This window comes from Trachinotus anak, unplaced genomic scaffold (genome assembly GCF_046630095.1).
Source record: "Trachinotus anak isolate AG129_WGS33_773 ecotype Australia unplaced genomic scaffold, CSIRO_AGI_Tana_v1 ptg000010l, whole genome shotgun sequence".
Lineage (NCBI taxonomy): Eukaryota > Metazoa > Chordata > Actinopteri > Carangiformes > Carangidae > Trachinotus > Trachinotus anak.
The window spans coordinates 25,181,822-25,204,093 of record NW_027273861.1 but is presented as its reverse complement, the minus strand read 5'-3'; the positions used below and the strand labels follow the sequence as shown (position 1 = coordinate 25,204,093).

The 22,272-nt window shown below is 39.0% G+C and overlaps 1 protein-coding gene across 3 annotated transcripts in view; it reads right to left on the bottom strand.

The window, feature by feature from the left end:
* Window positions 1-9,231, bottom strand: part of atp11b (ATPase phospholipid transporting 11B) — a 50,178-nt gene extending 40,947 nt beyond the window's left edge. For 2 of the 3 annotated variants that reach the window (XM_071486390.1, XM_071486392.1), the window contains exons 1-3: window positions 8,903-9,231; window positions 1,739-1,855; window positions 385-474 (exon numbers count right to left, since the gene is read on the bottom strand). In XM_071486390.1, coding sequence (XP_071342491.1) covers window positions 385-474; window positions 1,739-1,855; window positions 8,903-8,929 — 234 coding nt within the window. In that variant the 5' untranslated portion in view covers window positions 8,930-9,231. The remainder of the gene's footprint in view (window positions 1-384; window positions 475-1,738; window positions 1,856-8,902) is intronic. The other variant, XM_071486391.1, reaches the window with a different exon arrangement.
* Window positions 9,232-22,272: the final 13,041 nt, after the last annotated feature.

Below are 22,272 nucleotides of genomic sequence, written 5' to 3'. Positions count from 1 at the left end.
AGTGGGTGGAAAGAGAACCTTTTTTAGACAGAGTCAAGTCGATTGCTTGGGCTTCACTACACAGGCCCAAATAAATCAGGAGAAGTCTGAAAATTTGAAAGCCAAATCTTACTGCAGCACAGGCTGAGTGATGCAAAGTGAAGGCCTAATGCTCAGGGCGGGCTTTAAAGTCTAACGTATTACTTAATGTGTGGGTGTAAGGTGTTAATACAGATGCAGACCTGTCTCTCTGCTGGGCCCTAGAAGTAAATGAGTCACTCACTCATGCCTGGACACACACACACACACACATTTGTATTTGGGTCACACTTGACTCTTGACTGAGCAGAACACGCACCTGCAGGTAGCAACAGTGAGTGTTTGTGTATTTGGGAGTGTAATTACCTGTACAAGGAAGATGATGAGAAAATAGAAGTTGGCTATCCTTCTGAACTGCTCAAACAGATTCTTGGGGACAAAATTCCAAATTGTGTACTGAAAGAGAAAAAGGAAATTAGATTTAGGATTTACATATAAATCAATGCATGAAGCAGTAAAACTAGCTTAGTTTTAAAGGAAACTGAGTTTAATTGTGTAGTATTAGACAAGAACATGTCTGGCTTAGTGTTTAACATATCCTGTCATAATATGGCTGACAAAAATACGGTGCTTCTTCAAAGGATTTATCTTCACATCTTTTCTTTAGTCAACACTACAACCTGGAACTCCAAATAAAATAAGAGTTATAACAGATTCAATGAACAGGAATTGGACATCCTGAAATTATGTAGCATGACATCCAAGTACTCTGGTATGTGGTGAACGAGTTGACCCAGCTGTGCTGAGCACACCGTTCTTCAGAGGAGCTGCCTACTCGCTGCTCTGACTGTTTTTGTTTCACTCTAAGTTTTAGTTTATCACTTCCTGTGCAGCATGGGCATGAAAGAAAAAAACTCCGGCTGCACTTACTCGACAGTAAATTTGGAGTTTAAACAACTTGCTTTTTTGTTATTAAGGTGAAAGTCACCACATCAGTACAAAGATCCATCAGGAATAACCTTATTTTATTTGAGATGTTTCTGTCTCTCAAAAAGCATGACTTAAAATCAATTTAATCCTAACTGAGGTAACTTAAAGCTACTGTCAATCATGTATTCAACTGCCTAATCAGTGAGAGTCATCACTGCTGGAGGCAGGCAGCAGCCTCTTTGGATTATTATCCTTTTGTTCCGTCTTCTTCCAACTGACTCACTAATCCTCTCTCCAAAATAAAACTTTTTTTGTCTGAGTTGATCCTGTTATCAACAAATCGTGCTTCACCCCTTATCTCTCTGCCACCACTCCAGAGCTTTTTTCACACTGGTCAAGCTGGTGCCAGAAATTAGTTTCTGAGTTTCTGTGGGCGACAGTTTTTTGCTCAGGCATGGGTGTTGTCACGGCTCATGCAAAATGTCATGATTCATATTTTTCAAAGAACAAAACAACAAGTGCCTCAAACATCTTAATTCGTGAATAAATAGATAAACAGTGCTTCTATCACTGAGTTCATTTGCACTTGTGGCTTAAGATGCTAAAGTCCATACGTAGTGGTTTTGTGGTGCTGAGAACCTTTTCCTCCTTATATTCAAAAGACAATAAAATTACATCATGTATGACATAAAAAAAACCATATTGCCTCATTCTGACTGACAACCATGAAATCACGTGGTAATAACACCACAGGAAAGATTGCAATATTGGATTAAGCAACATTTGGTACCTTGGATGAGATGATTCTGTTGTCTGCAAAGCGTTGTGGTATGTAGTGGCCATGCTGGGGGAAACGGTTTGCTACGTAAACCGTCCTGGTGTCACTCTGATGAGGGGGGTCAAAGCCCTGAGGGATGGGAGGATACATGGACATACAGGAGGGTGTAGAGAGAAGGGGGGAGGAAAAAGTGACAAATGGAAAAGGTGCAAAAGGAGGGAAAAAGGAGAAAGCAGGTTACTTAAAGTAGACATGTTACATGTTATTTCTTTGTAATTATTCTTTTTCAAGTTAAACACAACTCTAGTTTATTCCTTATAAGCAGGGCAGTGGTAACGACTTCAGCACAAAATGTTGACTAACATGTACCTTTGACCTTTCTTCATGTACACTAGTGTTTAGCTGCAATTTTTAACCAATTATCTGAAAATAAATATGCAACTATTTTGATGAACACTTAATTGTTTGAATCAATTTTTAAAGAAATAACACCTAAAATTTGCTGGTACAGTAGTTCCAGCCCTGTCAAGATAAAACAAGACTACAAATGACTAATAATTACTATTAATACTACTAACTGTAACATAAGAAATGTTTATGCTGTAATTGTCATAACATATTTTTTTTTACAAATAAATACTAATTCATTTTCGGTTGAAGACTACTTACATTTAAAATATACTTGGATCAAGATAGACAACTGACTGGAATGCAGAGCTGGCTAGTGGTTCAGAGGCAATTCAACAGTGGCCCCATTCAGACATAGCATTAACATATGCATCGAGTGGCCAGTTGTGATTAGATCTCACTTCTATATGCAAATAAACAGGTATGCATTGTTGTTTTTAGTCAGGTCTGTTGTCAGTGTGTTTGTGAGTGTTAATGCCAGGTCTGACCAGGACCATTATGACCTTATTGTAAGAGAAGTAACTTTATATCGTTGGCACTGAAGAAAAGCACAAGTACTCCCTGTAAGTCTACACCACACTATAATCCACTTGGGGCAACTCTTTGCACCTCTATTCAACAGGGTTTCGTTAAGTGTGTAGTAAAGCAATTTCTCTATGTGTCATTATTTTGCCTAGTGCAGCAAAGTTCTTTTGGGAATTGCGGCATCCTACAAACAACACCAGGAACTACACTACTGATACTGTGTATCATGCAAATACAGATGGTGGCATATACTTACAGTGCAAGAGGTAGAACATAGTAAATGTCTTCCTCAATTAATACTACTGTATACAGTATGTTAATTTCTTTGTTAAAGCATGCGTCCAAATGGCTATGCTGGTGGTGAGCTGTGGTTAATTTGCTGGCAATTGGCACTGACTCTAAATTTAATTTTTACAATTTTCACAACTTAAATACAAACATCTTAAGCACTGGTTAATATTAGAGAAGTTGTCAATGTTCTTAATATTATCAGCTGATGTTGGTCATTTTTCATCCACTCATCTGGAGACCAAAACAAACACATGTGATTTTCATTGGGCTAACTAATGAATCTCCATCATGACTGTCACGATTTCTTGCATAATTCAAACATAACTTTCTGTTGCTGTCCTTTCTATCACACTCAACTGAATTCTATTGAGAAGGTTAAAGCAAGTGCTTACAATCATTTGCAAATTGCGTAGGTCTAACACACACACTTACACTCACTCCCAAACACACCCATACGCACACACAGAGGAATGTATCCGGGCCACGTCACTCACTCCCACACTGATTCACCTCTGTCCAGGGACACATGCAAACTATTACTGCCTTTCACTCTCTTATGCTCTCCATCTGCTGCGGCTTTCTAACTGTTTTCTTAATAAATACACCACATCCATCACTAAGACTGAAAAACAGCACATTTGTTAGCATTTTAAAACTAATGTTTTAATGGGCACTCTATGTAAAACTTTGCACAAACATTGCCCTTCTGTCATCACCTAGCATAAAATCAGTGATCCACTGTTAGAAAGAAAAACTATATGTTCAGGATTTTTCATTTCTGCTGATCCACTTTTCCCCAATTTGTTCACAGCTTTCAAAAGACATTTCTCTGTTGTTTCTGTGCTTTTATGTTCATTTTAGACAAGACAAGGGATGGGAGAGGGTCAAACAGTGGTCACATTAAAATAGAAGCAAAACATATTTAAATGTATATTTTTACCAACTTCTAGCCTCTAAACTTTTGTATATATAATGTATAATTAATGTAGCTGGAATGTAGCCTGAAACATTATAATTATTTTTACTTAAGACTCTCACACCCAACAGCACTGAATCCATGGATTCACTGCAAAAAGACATTTGTCTTCTATGACCAAATGTACAGAGGCGTTTGTGACACAAAAAGGTGATGATTAAAGCAAATTGAACTCCATGCATCTCAGCCATTTAACCACTAAAACGCGTGGTTCCTTTTAAGCATGTACAGATACTCTGCAGAAAAGTCACGGAGAGAACAGCATCCACATAGTCTAGCATACAGTATGTATACTGTAGCCACACAACTCTCACCACTGTACTGACACTAACTCAATCATGGCAAACAGCAGCATTTCTCAACTGCATGTGAATTCATGACCAGGGAAATGCAGCCAACAACGGAAGTTCTCACAAATTTCAAGTGAATGAATGAACCCTGGTTAAAAGCTTCTACCAGCTCACAGAACACAGTTTACTTTTCTATTTGTCAGTCTTTCAACACAACTCTGAACTTTATTATTAAAACATTTTAAGAAGGAAGGTCAACTGAGCATGTAAACCATGAAAAAGCAACATTCTGCATCAGATTCAATCAGGCTGACATACATTACATTACATTACAGGGTAACAGGAACATACACAATACTACCACTGTTTGTTAACACTGGCTGCTGAGCGGCTCCCACGATGCGGTTAACATTTAAACAGACATTAGGTAATACTGGATTTTAAATCAACCTGTATGTGCCAGCAGTTGCAGACACTTCCTGACACTGCAAGGAAGAAGTTTTTGTAAGCAGAAATCCTCACATCTCTTTAAGTATTTGTTCAGTCCTGGGCATTAGTCAATGAGCTGCAGATAGATTATGGTAATACTTTATACTTTAGGACTTAACATCTTACTTAATGCACCTTTACATGATCACTGTAAGGAACCTTACCCTAGCTTGTCTGAGTTTCTCATTCCCTGTCTCCACCCTGTTTCTCAGACAGTCTAAGGAGTGAGAGGGTCTTACTCTCTGTCACATCAATCAGCTGTCAGTTGCTTAACAATTTATATCTTTCCACACAGTAGCTTAAGTTAGCTTAATTGCTGGCTGAGTACATGCTTCACTGTCCTGTGTGACTGTAACAAAGATGTGGCCTTGTGAAATGAAGGGACACATCTTACCCAACGTTTCTGTAAGCTCCACAAAGTAGATTTAATCTAGTCATTGTTGCAGCTCTCAAGAGGAACTAATGATTTCTACCAGTTTCTAACAGTTAATAATACAAATCAACAGCATTTGCACACCAAGATTATTTTTTGCATGAGACTTAAGTGTTAGAACCACTCATTGCCCCTGTGCTATGGCCTATCCTAAATCAACTGCCTGAGTTTAATGCTAGTCTTGAGGCAGCATACATTAAACAACAATAATGGTCCACACTATCTCAGTTATGTCAAGCAAATGAGTCCAACATTAAAAGTGCCACCCTGCATTTGACTTCAAGACCTAAACAATTAGCTTTTCAATTTATTCCTTGAATGTTTAAGAAAGAAAAAAATGAAATAACCAAACCATAATCTAGAATTTAAACTAACTTGAACTAGATCCAGATCTCTTACTAGATATACACACACACAACTCTGCTACACTACAGCAACCAACAAGTCCCAATATTAAATTACTTTTTCGTTAATAAAGACGTAACAGTTAGTCCAATATAGGCTGTGACTCCGACTTAAACATTCATTGTGCTGATGTCACTCTTGGCCGTATTAGAGGCACTTGACCTTTTCATTAAGTACAGCAATATGTTTTGCCTAGTAGGAACCATTTTTCATTTTTATTTCCCCTTTTGGAAAAGATTTAAAGAAGCTGATACTGAATATTAGATAGAAAATAGTAGGCATTTTTTACTGGCAGTAATGCAATGAAAATAAAAATAAATACGACTGTCAGTATAGCAACAATTGCAATGCGGCTTTCTTGTAAACACTCTGCACATCTGAAATCATACTTTTTATTTTGTCCCAAGACTCGTGTGCCTCCTTCAATTTGTAGACCAAAAGGTAATTACTCCCTGCATAAAGCCTACAAGTCCCACACTGCCTTGGAGGAATCATTGCTCTGAACAATGGCTGGCAGACAGACTAAAAGGCATCACAACCAAGGCAACGCACTGAGTCATACTATAGACCAATTGGCATTTAATCAAATCGGATGAGCTAATCAGGGATGGAAAGAGGGAGAAATCCAGTCAGATAAAGAGTAATGGTAAAAACAGAAAGACTGTAAACACAAAGAGGAAGACAGATAGCAATAGACTGTAGGCAGATGGGGTGGGAGGTGCTTTTGACAGGATTGCTGATGACAAGAGCAATACTTACATGACCACAGGCATGCCAAACAGATATCTAATAACATGTGGCATGAAATGAATAACCTGAAGCACAGCAACAGTTGATAAGGAACTGGCACAGACTGGTTAATTATCAGATGTTTTACTGCTTTATCATACCGGACTATTAGGACTGCAGCAGCAATGTCTGAGAAAACATTTAACAATAACATTTACCTATATAATCATCTCCATTTTTCACTTCTAACTTCACACGGTTGTAGGTTTCTTTTCATTTCAAACTGGCATCAAAATCAGCCTGCAGGGGCTGAAATCTGTTTGAGACATGGGTAGTATATCAAAGTGAACTTTAAATAACCTCTAGTTGTGTTTTGGGGTTTTTTCCCTTAAAATTACATCAGCTGGAGGCAATAAAAATTTAGAAATTTCTTCTGGCTTAATGCATTGAAGCAATATCAGAAACTCCCAAATACCAAATAATTTGCTACAGAAAAGCTTTACATCTGTGAAGTATGCCATTGGAAAATAAAGCTCAAAATACAAGCAATAAAACATAAACAATAATAATATATTACTAATTTTATGAAGGGGACATTGTTTATGTGGGGTTTTTTATAGAAATAAAGCAGCAGTCGTTCTACAGTCATATCACACTTCTCAAACATCCTGATCATGTGAGCTGACTTTTATACCAAATGGGCATGGAACAATTGCTGCCTGGGAGGTAGTAAATCAATATAATAATCATGAGAAATACTATATACACTGCAATTTGCACAATACACTTAAAAGTTTCCTGTGCAAGATGTCAAAGGGTTTTCCCAGTTGCAGCTGTTACTTGTACTGTAATTATAGTAGGTCTTTTATGATATAATTGCAGCATTACTAGCATGATGTCAGTCATACTGATGGAAAAAAAAGACAGACATTAAAAGCCTTTCACACTGCCAGTTACAACTCCCCAACTTTCCCTCCTCCTTTCTCCTTCCTCATGTGGACCAATGTCACCAGAAAGAAACTGATAAGCAATGTGTGAGTGAATCAACATCTGTGCAATACCTTCCAGTTGATATCAAGGTCAGACAAATACCCCCAACAAACTTTTTCATTAGCCAACTTGTTTGCAATTTAATTACATTTTTAATTAACTAGGCGGGTCAGTTGTATGGGATGGGTCAAATGACCTGAGCTATCTCAAATTAGAAGGAGGCTACAAGTTCTATGGACACAAACTCCCTATGGTGCTCTTTAAAAAAAAAAAAAAAAAAAAAAGTTAAGGCCAAAATTAATCTCTTATAACAGAAAGATAACTTTTTGCACACACTGACAAACTGAGCAAGAGTCAAACCAAGTTGAAGAATTTAATAAGTGTCAGCTAACCCAAAGTACAGGAAGCTTGGGCAGAAGAGTTGAGAAACACTTAAACATTGATTTAACTCTCTGGCTATGGTGGCATCAACAGGCCAATATGTACCTAATCTTATAATATGCACTCATTCATTCATTTATTAATTCATTCATTCACATGGGAATGCCTGCCTCACATGCTCACACAGCCTCTCTACCAGTCACACCACTCTCATTTATACTGCGTGTGAGTGCTGGTTCTCATTCAATCTGTGAACTCTATTTTCATACACAGAAATTACCACACAAACCATTTCATACAATCGTCACATAACCATTGTGTCATTGCAGCATGATTTCAACACAAATCCTACATCCCTCAAACATAATTCAAAACTAAGTTTATCTGCTCTGCCCCTGTTACTTCCTGCACTGACATCATTAGTTAAAATCACAGTCAGGTAGGACTCATTATCTTGTCATGGCCCATTATTGTTGGTTATCTGCTCTACTGATGTCCTGTGTCTGTCGATGTGTCACCACATTCATGTTTGCGGAAAAACAACAGGTGAATTCAGCAAATACAGGATGATCTCGAAACATATGCAATCAAAGGGCGTTAATGTTATATTATAGCCAATATATACAGACCTGGCTATTTAAGAAATAACAAAGCACTAGACCGATACAAAGGCAACGTTAAAATTAACATAAGGGAGATCACCGTTTATTATTATAGTCGAAATTTAATCTAACCAGATATCAAAAGTTAATCCCCAGGCTCCTTAGACATAAATAAACAAGTTAGTTTGAAAAAACTCCGTCTCAGTTAGAGTATGCTAGTTGACACTAGCTAGATAAGTAGAGTTAAAAACGCTGTTTAACTTTTTACACTGTTAGCCCGCTAGCTAGCGTTAACTTAGTTGACTTTCAAAGTATTTCTAAAATGGGAAACAATTCAGGTGTAGTTAAAATGCTAGCAAACTTCTTACCAACTGAGATTTAAACTCAAAAATCAAGTCTCAACTAGTTAGCAGTTGTCTATTGTCAGCTAATTAACGGTAGCTAGCTGGGAAAGTGGCTAACATGATAACCTACACCTGGCTGTCACAGCTGCGAGACAAACAACAATGTTTTAGACAACAGCTAATTAGCCAGGCTAGCCTGCCAAATTTGATCCAAATAAAGTTCCTACAGCTTTCCGTGGGCTGAGTTGTATATTACACGGCTGCTGGTCTAATAAAGGCTAACATGATAAGAAAGGTAGGAGAGCAGTTTTACCAGCTGCTGTCGTATCCACCGTAGCATCCTAGCAAAATACGTTTGAAGTCGGGAGCACAGTCGCTAGCGCAGCGCTAGCAACTAGCTACTCCAACGAGATCGTCCCGGACCATAAATATTTCCCCCAAAAGGCAGCTCTTCTCGGTCGCATTCATGCAGTGTAACTGTGCAAAAATATAAATCCAGCCTTTCCCATTCCGCGGTAACGTCAGATAAATGAGCCCCGGTAAAAGTGACAGACGACTGGCCACAGAGTCCCAGCGAGCTGCGCACCATCTCTGCTCTGCCACGATCAGCTTCCCCCTGCCAGCACACAGCTCTGTGCGGACACTGACTGCTCTCTAGCGGCCTCTCCACGCCCCCTGCCTGCTCACCATGGATTGATAGATAGAACTGACATTATATACACTATATAAGAATTATGTATAATTTCATCATTTTAATGCATGCACGCAGTCTATGGTTTATAAACAGTAAAATTGTGAAAAGTAAGAGTCTGGAAAGCCTTTTGAAGATGAATAATGTTTGTGGAGGACATCAGACATGAGTAGGCTACCAGTGTTTTTGTAACTCTTTTTTTTATGAAGCATATCTGGTGCTGAATGGCCCTGAACTTACACCTTACTCCATAAAGATGTACATAATGCAGTGGTGCTATTTAATTGCAGTGTTCACTGCATTGCAAAACTGCTAATACTGTATACAGCAAATAGTGATAATGCAGGGCTCTGAGATATATCTGGATTGCTTACTGGGCACTTTTTGAACTGGTCAATGCTATTTGACAAAGAGCCAATAGACTGGAGACTTAAAGTGGATTTGCTTACTCCAAGTGTGTTTTAGCTTTAGATATGTTAAGCCAGAGAGAATTCATTTCTCCTCTCCTGGAGCAGCTCCTCACTGAACATGAGATGAAAACCAGTCCCTTTAACTTTAACATTCACAGGCCTTGCTCATTCAAGTCCTCTTGTTTTCTTTGATTTTGATTTTTTTTAGAATGGAAGATTAAAAACATAACAATTTAGAGCTAGACATAAAACGGTACACCCACAAAGGGAACCTTTTAGGTGGATATAGCATGTATTTGCCTTTTATTCCTATCCTCTAAATCTCTCAGCAATGCTCTCCAGTCCTCCAGTTGTTCCAGGATTTCTCTTGTGAGGCATCTCACATAAAGTGAGGTCATCCTTGTATTAGTGGCGCTCTCCCAGTAATGAATCCACTCCTGTTCCCTCCCTCCTTGGAGACTTGGCTGCTGCACATAATCAGTCAATAACGTAAAGACATGTAATGATACCACACAGGAAGGATGAGAAACGCTCATACTTTTGAAAATATCTGAAGGGTTTGGCTGCACTGTGCATTTTCTAAATTGATTCAATATGCTGTATATGATAGAAGACACTGAAGTGATGTTCCCATCAATGGCCAGAGAAGCAAATGGCAAATGATAATCATCATGTGTAATCAATGTGTTCCAGCAGCTATATTTAGACAGAATAGCTGCAGCTGCCCAGCAGTGTTTTTCTCTCTTTTTGGCCTCCTGAATGAAAAAGTAAAACATACAAATGTATTTGCATGCATCGTTCTAAATACGCTCACGTTTGCGCCTTAAGGTGATAATATGACTCAACCCTCTTCCACACAAAGACCCCTCCTACTGGCCTTACCATCATGAAAGCCTTTTTAGAGATCAGGAAAAAAAACAGTAAAGCTAAGCCAAACGCCACCAACATGCATTTATCTCCAGGATTAAGACAGCATTAGGCCACTCTGTGAGTCAGCAGAGTAAGGCACTGACTGTGCCACAGTGCTTGCAACATTTTGGAATTAAGACCCACTCATCTATATTTTACAATAGTCAGTGTCATGTGCTTTATTGTGATTTTTTTTTTTTTCTGCCGTGCATCTAGTAAAAGCAGAAAATGTCAAAAATGTCAAAAGAAAGACAGCTTTACTCTGCAAATCCTGTGGCTAATCCGCTATCTGTCTGTGTTTGTATGTGAGCCCAGAGCCCAGCGGTTCTACCCATGTGACTGTCAGGGTATAATCTCTAGGTTGCACTGACTTACATAACGCCACTGCAGCAGCAACATCTGGGAGCTCCCACCTCACAGCTGGAATGGATACAGTTTGTTAGTATTTAATGGGAGAGGTCAGCAGGGATGTGCATGTTGGTGTTAAAGTACAAACCTTTCATCTCTAAATGTCAACTTTTTCAGGGATTGAGAAAATCCTTTCCTGGGAACCCCAAAGGAATCCCCCAGAGTTACGAGTTTACAACTAAAAGCACTGATGTTTTATTTGAACCAGACCAAGCTTCTCCTATACTTGCTTACTTAATCCTACTGTCCAGAGTTTAATATAAAAACACTCAGAACCTCTCCCTGTTGTTTATGTCTTGAAACCATGTAGCACACATTATATTAGCAGAAGTAATTACATTTACTTTAGGCTTCATGAAGCATGAGTCAGATCAGATCGTGTGGCCACTTGAAATGCAGTACGCTTAATACAAGCCTTCATGCCTCAGACAGAAGAGTGCTGGCCAGTGATCCATAATGCCCTTGATGTCTGTCATGGAAGTGAACGGTATAATACAGGGTAACGTCTGGCTGCTGTCCCAGATAAGTATTGATTTTACCTTCAGCTATACTGCAATCTTACAAGTGCTTGTCATGTTGTCATGCTGTAGGCCATCAGGATGAGATTACTTAACATACTGCATGGTTAAGGGTAAAAGTCATCCTGCACATGTGGCTGATGGTCTAAACATTATTTGTATGTTTCATATATATATTTTATACATTTTTTGCATAATTTCCAACTGTGGCTAAGTGATACTGGCAAAATAAGATGTGACATTGTATTTGTCCAAATACACCTGTGCTTGAAATACTTATAGGCCATACATAGGTGTAAAACAACTAATGTTAGACCATACAACAGTATGAGCTGGAGGTCTTGTTGGTGCTTTTGCACAAAACACTATTGTGTACAGAGGTGGGAGACGTTCTCTGAGTCTAAAGTATCAACACCACAGTATAGAAATACTCTATTAATTCAAAATTGTACTCAAGTAAAAGTAAAGTAATCAAGTATCTAAAACTGGATTTAAACAGAGGCATTCAATTTAAATTTAATAATAAAACAAGTTTAATAATGTGTATCTTTTTACTGTAATGCAATCTTTAAGGAAATCAGCAATATCACTGCAGTACAAAGTACGTTGGCTCATATATCCATACTGTATTGATGTTTTGCTCACACTAAACTGGACTTACTTTCTATTAATAAAACAGTTGTTTTGCATCAACTTACTGACCCTTAAGCTTTGGCAAAATTGCATTTTTACCTAAACTTATACATATACTGTATACGTTCTCCTGCTAGAGGTGCACTGACTGATAACTGACTAATATCATTATTCCTGGATTATTAAATATGGGTCAGCAATCTTACACAGTTGTATAAAAAAAGAGGAAACTAGAGTCCTCTGATGTGATTTTGAAATGTGGCTGTCAATTTCTTTCTTTTTTTAAAATCAATATTAGTCCCGCTTTTAAAACAATAAAATCCACATGCATTTGTATATGAGGCAAGTGTTGCTTCTTGACAAACCCAAATGATGCCGATCAGAGTTTGTCTCCTGGCATACAATTATAGGCAAACACACTCTCCTCTCCTGGTCAGTGTGCATTGCTCAGTATTGGACTGAGTTAATCCATCAGGCCTGTTTAACCATGCTGTGGCTGATCCCCTTGGTAAATACACCAGCGCTAAGTGGCTTTCAATCATTACCACCAAGTATCCCTAATAGTACTAATAGGCTTAGGACAAGTTTTCCCTCTCTCTGCATAGACCCCCTCTCTCCCTGTGTAATGGCTGCTTGCTCAGACTTCGGCTTCCACCATGTGTCTATATTAGTGTCTGTCTTGTTGCATTAGCATGAATATCTGTCTCATTGTGGGGACCAGGACTCCCGGGAGCCTGGCTCAAATGGTTATACTACCTCTTAGGGAGAAAAATGGATTGGCTTTTAAAGTGATTGCCTGAATCAATATCAATTGAGTATTAGTCTTGAAAAAATTAATAAATAACCCAGTGCTTTTCAGCCAGGACGAGCATTAAAGGCATATGGAGGGAAGTGGTTTAGTGTTCAAAATGTTGAACAATGGACTTGAAGGGCACCGATTGGTAATTACTAGAATCAAGTGAAAGTTAATTCTTGATGTTGGTTATTGATAATTGTAAATTAATTGGTCTTACTTTGTAATTATTTTTCAAAGTAAAAGCTTTGTTTGGGAGCTGATATGTGGTGTGAGTCTCCCTCTTGTGGACATACTGTGGTGTTACAACTATAAGTCAATCTACTGTCATGCAATTTGTAAAATGCAACAAATAAGACAAGAAAAGGACAACATCACATCTACAAAACTCAAATGCTTCAAACACATGTGTGCCAATGTGTTTGTGTGTGTGTCTGTGTGTGTGTGTGTGACTTTAGCTTCTCATCAGCTCCTTAAGATTCCTGAAGGCAGTTGGTCACAACTGGGTGAATCTCTGCAGTTCAACTATTTTGTGTGTGTATCTGTCTGTCAAGGTATATGTGTGTATGAGTGTGTACGTATGTGTGTGTGTGTGTGTGTGTGTGTGTGTGTGTGGCCAGGTGGGTGGTATTGGGTTTCCTGAGGAGCTACTAATTCTTCACCTAACACCCTGACCTCCTTACTCTGTGACCCAGAGAGACAGAGGGAAGGCAGCTCTTCATCCACTTCACTGGACCTGGTCATGGACGACAAATTGTGTGCGTTTGTGTGTGTGTTTGAGTCCAGTGGATCTTTATAAATAATCCACATACATCAATGAGGGTTTTTCCTTTCACTGAGAAGAGACAGAATAAAAGACAGAAGAAAGGCACTGCAGTGTTTTCTCTCTAAATCAAATTCTGAGATAGTTTTCTTGCTGCAAAGAAGAGAGAACAAGAAGTGGAGAAGTGACAAAGGTGATTAAATCAAGACAGTTTTCTCTCCAACTCAACAACAAAACTATATTTTTTTAATGAATTGCATTGGTGGGATATGGCCTTAAAAAGCTATGGGATGTTGCGTCTCAACTGCCCTAAGAAGCGTCTCAGATGACTGGTTTGCAGATTCACAGGGACATCTGAAGGGAAGGTCTGCTCTCCCAAGCAATCCTTATTCAGTGCTTTATATCTGATAAGATTAGTGCGGCTTTTCATCTCAGCTCCCATCCTCAAGCTTACTTCATTGCAACACATTCCTCAGTGAATGTTCACCAAACAGAAGCCGAATCTCTGAGATGAGTCACGATTCTTGGTAAAGCAGTTGTTAGATACTGTGCCATGTAGCAGCTGCTGCAGTGGAGCCACCCACCGAGCACCCAAACAGCTCTGAATCTCTTGTCAAATGGTTCCCTTTTGAGTAAGATGCTGAAGGTATGTGTGTGTGTGTGTGTGTGTGTGTGTGTGTGTGTGTGTGTGTGTGTGTGTGTGTGTGTGGGAAAGGGGTAATCTATGCTTTGCTGCTTTTCCGATCTGCTTCATTTCTACCAGGACAAGCAGTTGCTTGAAAATGCAAACCCTCGCCCCTCCATCATTCTGACACACACAAACAGTTTTTTTCTGAGTGGTTTGGTTAAAGAGGGTGTAGATGAAAATCCTGCCTGTGTGTCACTCCCTTGTCTCACAGATACAGACAGAAGAGCTTCTGTGACAGAAATTTATAAATACAAGCAAAATAATTTGAAATTAGTATCATATTTACCTGAATTCAAAACTTTTGTGATTTACAATTTGCATGTGTTGCTACAAAAAGTACTTCAATGAAAACACGTATTTCATGGTTTGAGGCAAATATTCTACCCTGGATCTGGTTTTTGGAGTCAAGTTATTGCCATATGATGTGAAAAGGTGATAAAACTGTACTCTGTATATTCTACACTGAACTCTTGAGTCATCATCTCCACACGTTCATTCCCGACTTGATGAGGTATGTGTGTGTGTGTGTGTTTGTAGTGAGTTGCTGTGGTAACTCTAGCTCACAACATGCATCTGCCTGTGTAAATGCATTTGTGTGTGTTTGACGTTGCCGTGGTAACCTTGGCCCCTGCTGACCTTGGCCTTTAGGGCCCCCATCCCCTCTCTTCCCTGCTCTTGGCTCCCCAGCTTGTGGGTGACTGAGCTGCAGCTGGTTTGGACCTGTGTGTCTATATGAGTTCAGACACGCTCAGTTTGTTTTAGCAGGCGGCTAGCTTAGCGATAAGTTGTCTCTGTTCTCCCTCCTTCACCAGAGCTAGAAGAAAAATAAGAAAAATGTGATCCAAGTAAATATAAATACATTTAATGTGCAAAATGTCCCCTACCAAATATTAATTAAAAATGTTAATCATACCATATTATGACATAGAATTATTATTGAGGACGGATTGAGATGATTGCAGCATTTTAATGTTGCTGCTGGACCTGATGTCACCTTGTATATGGACATGTTATAGGTTTATCTAAAATAATGCATCATGCTTTATAAGATAATCAAATCTTTCGAATCTAGAATCCCAATTTGAGAAGTAACTTTAATTGTTGGTATAGATGAAATGGAGTAAAAAGTACAAGTACCCAAGCAATACACAGGGACATCAAAATTGCACTGAAGTACAGTACTTCAGGAAAAGTATTTGGTTACTTCCACACCTGCATTAAGCCTAGTGGTACCATAATGATACATAACAGAGATGATCACACATCTATATAGCCTGCAGAGTGTAAATGCTACAGTATGTGGTAGGTATGAAGAGTGAGACAGAAAATCTTTTTCTTTTAGCACTGTTAGGATCTTTACAGACATATTTTATGTATCGTATGTTTGTATGAAGTCCTGGAACATCTTTAGAACATTTTGCTCCTTGTTACCAACTGAGAGTAAAACCTGAGAGCGTGATACAGTGGGCAGCCAGGTCACAGGTGTGCATGTGCAACTGTATGTACGGGTGTGAATGTTATCAGGAAAACCTCTGGTTGAACTCTCTGTGGATTGCTTGCACAGTTCCAGACTAAGACAGCGGGTGAGTGTATGAGTGTGTGTGTGCATGTGTGTGTAAAGGACTAAGCCAACATCAGAGTCATCAATCAATACGTGTTAAGAGAGACCTGCAGCATTTTCTCTCTTCATCATGTTTTATCTTTGATGACTGAATAATAATGAAAAATAAACTACTGACATGTTTTTCATGGTATAGTGTAAAACCCATGATACAGTATTAACCTGCATAGACTCATGCTTGTATATTCAACATCCTCTCTACTTTATAGGCCTTTGCAGCCTCCATGCCTGAAGGTGCCTCCAGGCGGTAAACCTGTCTGTCCATCAGCGATTTTAAGCCTTCTAATAGTTCACTCTGTTTAAATGACAGGCCTTTCATCTGACTGTCTGCCCTCTCCAGCTACATGACTTTAATGGCCCTGACATCATGTAAGCCATAGCAGCTGGCTGTTGGGATGTGTGTGTGTGTGTGTGTGTGTGTGTGTGTGTGTAGATGAACAGGGAGTTGTTGATACCTGCATGGTGGTGTGGCTCTAATCCATGTTTGTTCTGCTCCAGCACCAGAAGAGAATGTCCCACACACACATTTACGGCACACCTGCAGCCTTAAACACACACACAACCACACACACACGCTGAACTCAAAAGGGTTGGCGCATGAAAAGTAGAAGTAGTTAATACATCCTGTTTTTGCAGAAGTAGTTATTTTATCATCAGAAGCAGTGATTGTGATCTTCAAAAGACCTGCTTGAATCAGCAGCAACACACAGAAATTTATTTGCATTACCAGAATAAAATGGTCAATATATTTTCTAAAAGTATATTAAATATACTTTAATACACTTTTGTGTAATGTAATGTAAACAAAACACCTATTTGTGTGCGACTAAAGCTATCTTGTTTCAAAAGTTTTTTTGAATGTAAGCGTACGTAAACTTTTTTAAAATCAAAAGTATGTTTTAATTGTCATAAGTGTGCTAAAAGTAGTACATGCAATACATATAAATCATCTGACTGAGTTGGAACATGTGAATTTAAAAAAACTAACTGAAATTGATTAAATCATTTAATTCAGATGTGTCTGTGTTTTTCAGTTGCTATGGAAGCAGACGTTCAAGAACAGTATCAGCAAAAATAAAATCAAATAAAATAAAAATCTTATTTCACCCAAAACTGCTGCATCTCTGTTATTTTGGGCTACACCTACTCAGTGCTGTTAAAGTCTGACTTTAATGTCTGGGAATTAAGTTGCACATACCAGTCAGTCACTAGGCTAATCTAAGAGCAAGGCAGACAAGAGGGGGAGAGACCACCAACATAGTCACCAAGTCTATCTAAAACCGTGTGTGGGGGTGTGAGAGGGAGCTGTTATCACTCCACAGCTTTGATATGAGACTAAGATTGAGGTGAAGTAGAAAGATTTGCATAGTTCATTTCACAACTTCTGTTATCTGCGCTGAAGTAATGTCTGATATGACCGTTACTGCTACTGTGTATGTGTGCGTGAATATGTGTGTGCCAGTAAACACAAAATGGGAGAATATCAGTGTTTGTACGCATTAAATCCATAGAAGGAGGACGGCATGTGAGTGAGGGAGCACACACTGCTACTACTGCTAATACAAATACAGTATACTGTATAGATTTTAATTAATGATAAAAAAAATAATTTAACAAGCACAAAACAAGGCCTCACAGATTTGTAAGTTTGGAGGATTTGCAAACAAAATAATTTTGTGTGTTTGCATGTATGAGTGTGAGCACATGATGCATAACGGTGCAATGAAAACATTTATTTCGGCTGACATCACACTGAGGTCTGGACAGATTACCACGGTGGGAAATGACCTGACCGAATCTGGAAGACAGGATCAAACTGAATGACGCAAATCCAGTAGCAGAGTTTACATGCAAAGACTGTAAAAAGCAAAGGAGAAGAAGATCTCTTCTCATGATTCTGTCTTCACTTAACAAAGGTGTCCCCTCACAGTCTGTCTCCATGCTGACAGATTGATTAGATTTGTGCTTGTTCAGAAGTCACTTATAAACTTCCAGGAGCTGACCAACTCAGAAGTTCAAACTTTCACTGTTACATCGCTGCGCTGCGTCACTGACTAACTGAACCAAGCTAACAAAGCTAATGATCGCTTGCTAATATAGTATCTGACCTAACACGGAAGTAAATTGATACGTTTTTGAAATCACATTTCACAAAATATCTCACATTAGACAACGGTATGCCAATTACACTGAATGACCAAAGAACATTATCAGTCCGGTTGGCATAATCAGGTATGTAGCAGTTGTGCTTCTTCAGCTTGTCACTGAAGTCTTTAGTTAAGTTTTAATGGTGCAACTCGATTTAGTAAATCACCAGTTACTTAACGGGAAACACACCAACTTATTTTTGATTTTTGAATTGCTAGTCCACAGTATTGAGATAGACAGAGCAGGTAAAAGGGGAAGTGGAGTTGCCAGTCGTCTTCTCTTCTGTCTCTGCTACATACGGAGTCAGGTGCGTGTTTGGAGGCAGGCGGACCAGCATGTTTATCTGAAGCCTCTATCAGCCACAGACCAAACATTTGCTCGGCCTGCTTCATCCTCTTCCCCTCCTTTTCTCTCAATCTCTCTTTTTTTTACCCTCATATCTTTTCTTCTGAGGAGGCAGCATGCCGCTAAATACCCACAGCTATCAAAGACAAAGCAGGAAAGCAAGGAGGGCAGGGGCTTTTGAAAAGTGTCTGTATATATACACACGTGTGTGTGTGTGTGTGTGTGTGTGTGTGTGTGTGTGTGTGTGTGTGAAGCCTGCTTCAGAGAGGCCCTGGTATCTCAGTGGTCTCACTTCGTTATGTAAATAACACCAATGATTACTTGAATGTGTGTGGGTGGTTAGTGTGTTGGTGTGATGAATGTGTCCGGTTGACAATGAAATGAATGAATGAAAATGAATGAAAAATGAACGAATCAAACAAACAAATCACATGAGCTATGAGCTATAGTTAAATTTCACAGTCATTTGAAAGTGATGTTAGCTGTTGGATCAGATTGCTGTATGTCACCCTTAAAACAGCTGTATGTTAATCTCCTGTGGTTTAATTTATACATCATATCCTTGTGTTAGTGTTGTTCTTATTCTACATCTTTACTACATTAATATATTTTAATCTATTTACTTTTTATTCCAAATTCAGTGTATTTGTCATATACCGGTTGTTTTTCAGGGGTTCAACTAAGCATTTTTATTTTTGTGGTATTACTGGTGATTTATTGTTTGCACTGAACTGAAACTACAGCACCTGCAGTTTCACAAACACAGATGCACATTTCATGATGGCAGCAGTTCATGCCGTCTCCAAATCTTTCATCTTTAGGAGGTTTCTGTTAAAGGTAAATACTCTTTTTGCTATTTTTCTTCCATCAAGTTTGAAATTCTGGCCAGATGCAGGTCAAAATGTAATTTCTTTTTGAGTATACAGTTCCTGACCTAGCATGTTCTCCACTAATATCAATATAGATTCCTCCATTGGACCATGGTAAATTTCTTGGACCACACTACTTCTCAGTACAACCACTAGATGGTGATACATACCCACCAATAAGAACCCAGCAGGGCTGCTTCATGACACAGACTGCACTGGTATTTACCTTACTGTTTATCATGGCTTCTTAACCCTCTGAGTGTTACATGTAGGATTGTTCTTTAACATGTCCAAACCTAATGGAGCTATGGGGTAAAAGTATTGGCTTTGAGGCAAAAGATGTACACAGAATTATACTTAAGAACCATTCTCTCCAGGGAATCGATTTTATTGCCTAAAACACATTATTGGTTTTATTGGTGTTGATACAGATTAAAACTATCCAGAGGTGCTTACAGATGCTCATATTTATTTGTTTTTGTTATTGTGTTAGTGTCCAAGATATTTCATTTGTGTACCGAGACCCACATGCATATTGGTGTGTGTGCATGAAAGTGTGTCTGTGAGTGTGAGTGTGTATTTCCCCAGTGGTTACATCAGTCCTTAATCTGCCAATTGTAACCGTACACCTGTAGCTAGCTTCTGTCTTTACATTGGCCTGACATACACACACGCACGCAAACACACTGGAAGTTCTCCCTCCGTGTTTACCTGCTGTTTGTCTCTTGGTAATGATGTTAATCCCAACCAAAAATGGAAACGCACACAAACACACACACACACACAACACCTGAATCTATAAAACCCTCCTGCCTCGCCTCTTTCATATTGAGTAAATATTTGCTTCTAAAAGCTTCAAAGATGTTTGCTGCATTTTTGTTTCATCTATTGTTACCTTAAATCGCCTGTACAGAAAAACAGGTTTACTCTCATGGCTTTTTTTTTCAGGGACAAAGACAGGGAGGAAAAGAGAGCAGGAGCTACCTAAAGGGCAGTCATTGTCCTGTTTTAGACATGTTGATGAATGCACAGGCTTCACTTTCATACTCTTTCTGCCATCAAATCCCACCTAGGTGTGTCACTGTGTGTGTTTAAACTCCAAGCAAAGAGATAAAGGCATTCGCAGATTCTCCTTTTTTGGGAGTGAGTGGAACAACAGGCACCAAAATAGCAGATAATTAATAACTGACTGACAACAGTAACTATTCATTGCACTGTCCCGCTCATTATATAGTTTTCTTACAGTTCATAAAAAAGTCCAGTTATCAAGGGCTGATTATGTAACTGAGCTTTTGCAATTCTCAGTCAGTGGTGGTGATTTCCCTTGTTTTGTGGCAATGTCATGGAAACTGCAAAAACATGAGTAACAAGTGGAATTATTGCACTTCACTGGCAAAATATGTCTTGAGTGACATTTTTCTCTTCCCATAAACCCTGTTTCTTCTTTGCAAAAAGCGGATATTGTCACTATGCTGTATGTGTCCCTTCTACTTCACAAGACTAATCAATAAAAGCACTTTAATATCAGTCAGTATTCAGACTAAGTAAGCTAACTTGAGACTAAAACTCAATAGTATAAGTAGAATACAATTGTGTGCACGTTTTTTAAATTGTCCTCTAACAAATAAAGTGATTGATTCCTCACTTGTGCTGTAAAGCAATGCATAAACTTCCTGATTATGCTGCATTGATTGATTTTGGCCACTTGGGGGCAGTGGAAAGAAACTGTTAGCGCAACATTAGCATATTATCTCCTTATAAAGTTGATATGTTTAACATGTTAGCAAACAGTTACCTATTTACACAGAGCAGCAGAGACACAGCAACAATGGCATTCATTTTAAGTCACGTTTTTGTCTAACTCACGAATGTAATTCCACTTTTCGCCCTCCTTTTAGCTCTGTTTTGGTCTCCACCAACTCCTGAGTTAAATATCTGGCTTTCTGTAATGAATGTGATGAGACAGAACCAAAACAGTAAAGTTCTGGGTTGTAAAACCAAAAACAATTAGCTGAAAGATGCTAAAATCATCTGTAAAGCTGAAGGGAATTGCAGAACTCTGATGCCTTTCACATTTGTTTAATTGTAATTGTTGATCTAAAAATACAACTTTAATGTCTCAGTCAGTGTTGATAAACTGAGGCTCAATCCTAATTTTCTGCAATACGATTTCCGCTGAAGTGCTGTTCCTGTATCAGTCCACTGAGTGGTTTACTTCCTTAGAACTTCATTTCACTTTCCAAAAATGCTAATAGCGTGGACGGGGGGTTCGAGCTGGAGCCTGTGACAGCCAACAGGAGGAGAAATTAGAAGTGGTGATTAAAGATGATGGTTGTTAAGGAGAGAGAAATGTCTCCCTCCCTCTCACTTCGCCTGTCTCTCTCTTCGCCTGTCTTACCACCGTCTCGCTCCGGCTGTACTATCAATGGGAGCTTTCACTTTGCTTTGCATGATAAATATGATGGTTGTGTGTGTGCGTGTGTGTGTGTGTGTCTGACAGAGTCCAACAGTCCACTCCAATGCATGAGTGGCTTGGAGAGTTGCCAGCATGTAAAACCTAGCAACAAGATTTGACTTGGCCTGCTGAGAGAGAGAGAGAGAGAGAGAGAGAGAGAGAGAGAGAGAGAGAGAGAGAGAGAGAGAGAGAGAGAGAGAGAGAGAGCTAGCTGGCATATGCACAGCATGGGCATATGGATCTTTGTTTGTCCGTTTTGGACCATTTAGTCATTCTGTCACTCCAACTGGACTACTTAGCGAATTGGTGCTACTTCTGGTTCTGAATTACACACACACACACACACACACACACACACACTTGCAGACACACACGGGTGAGCCAAGACTTGACTCTGCTGCTTTACAGTCTGTTACTGTTCACATGGCCTGA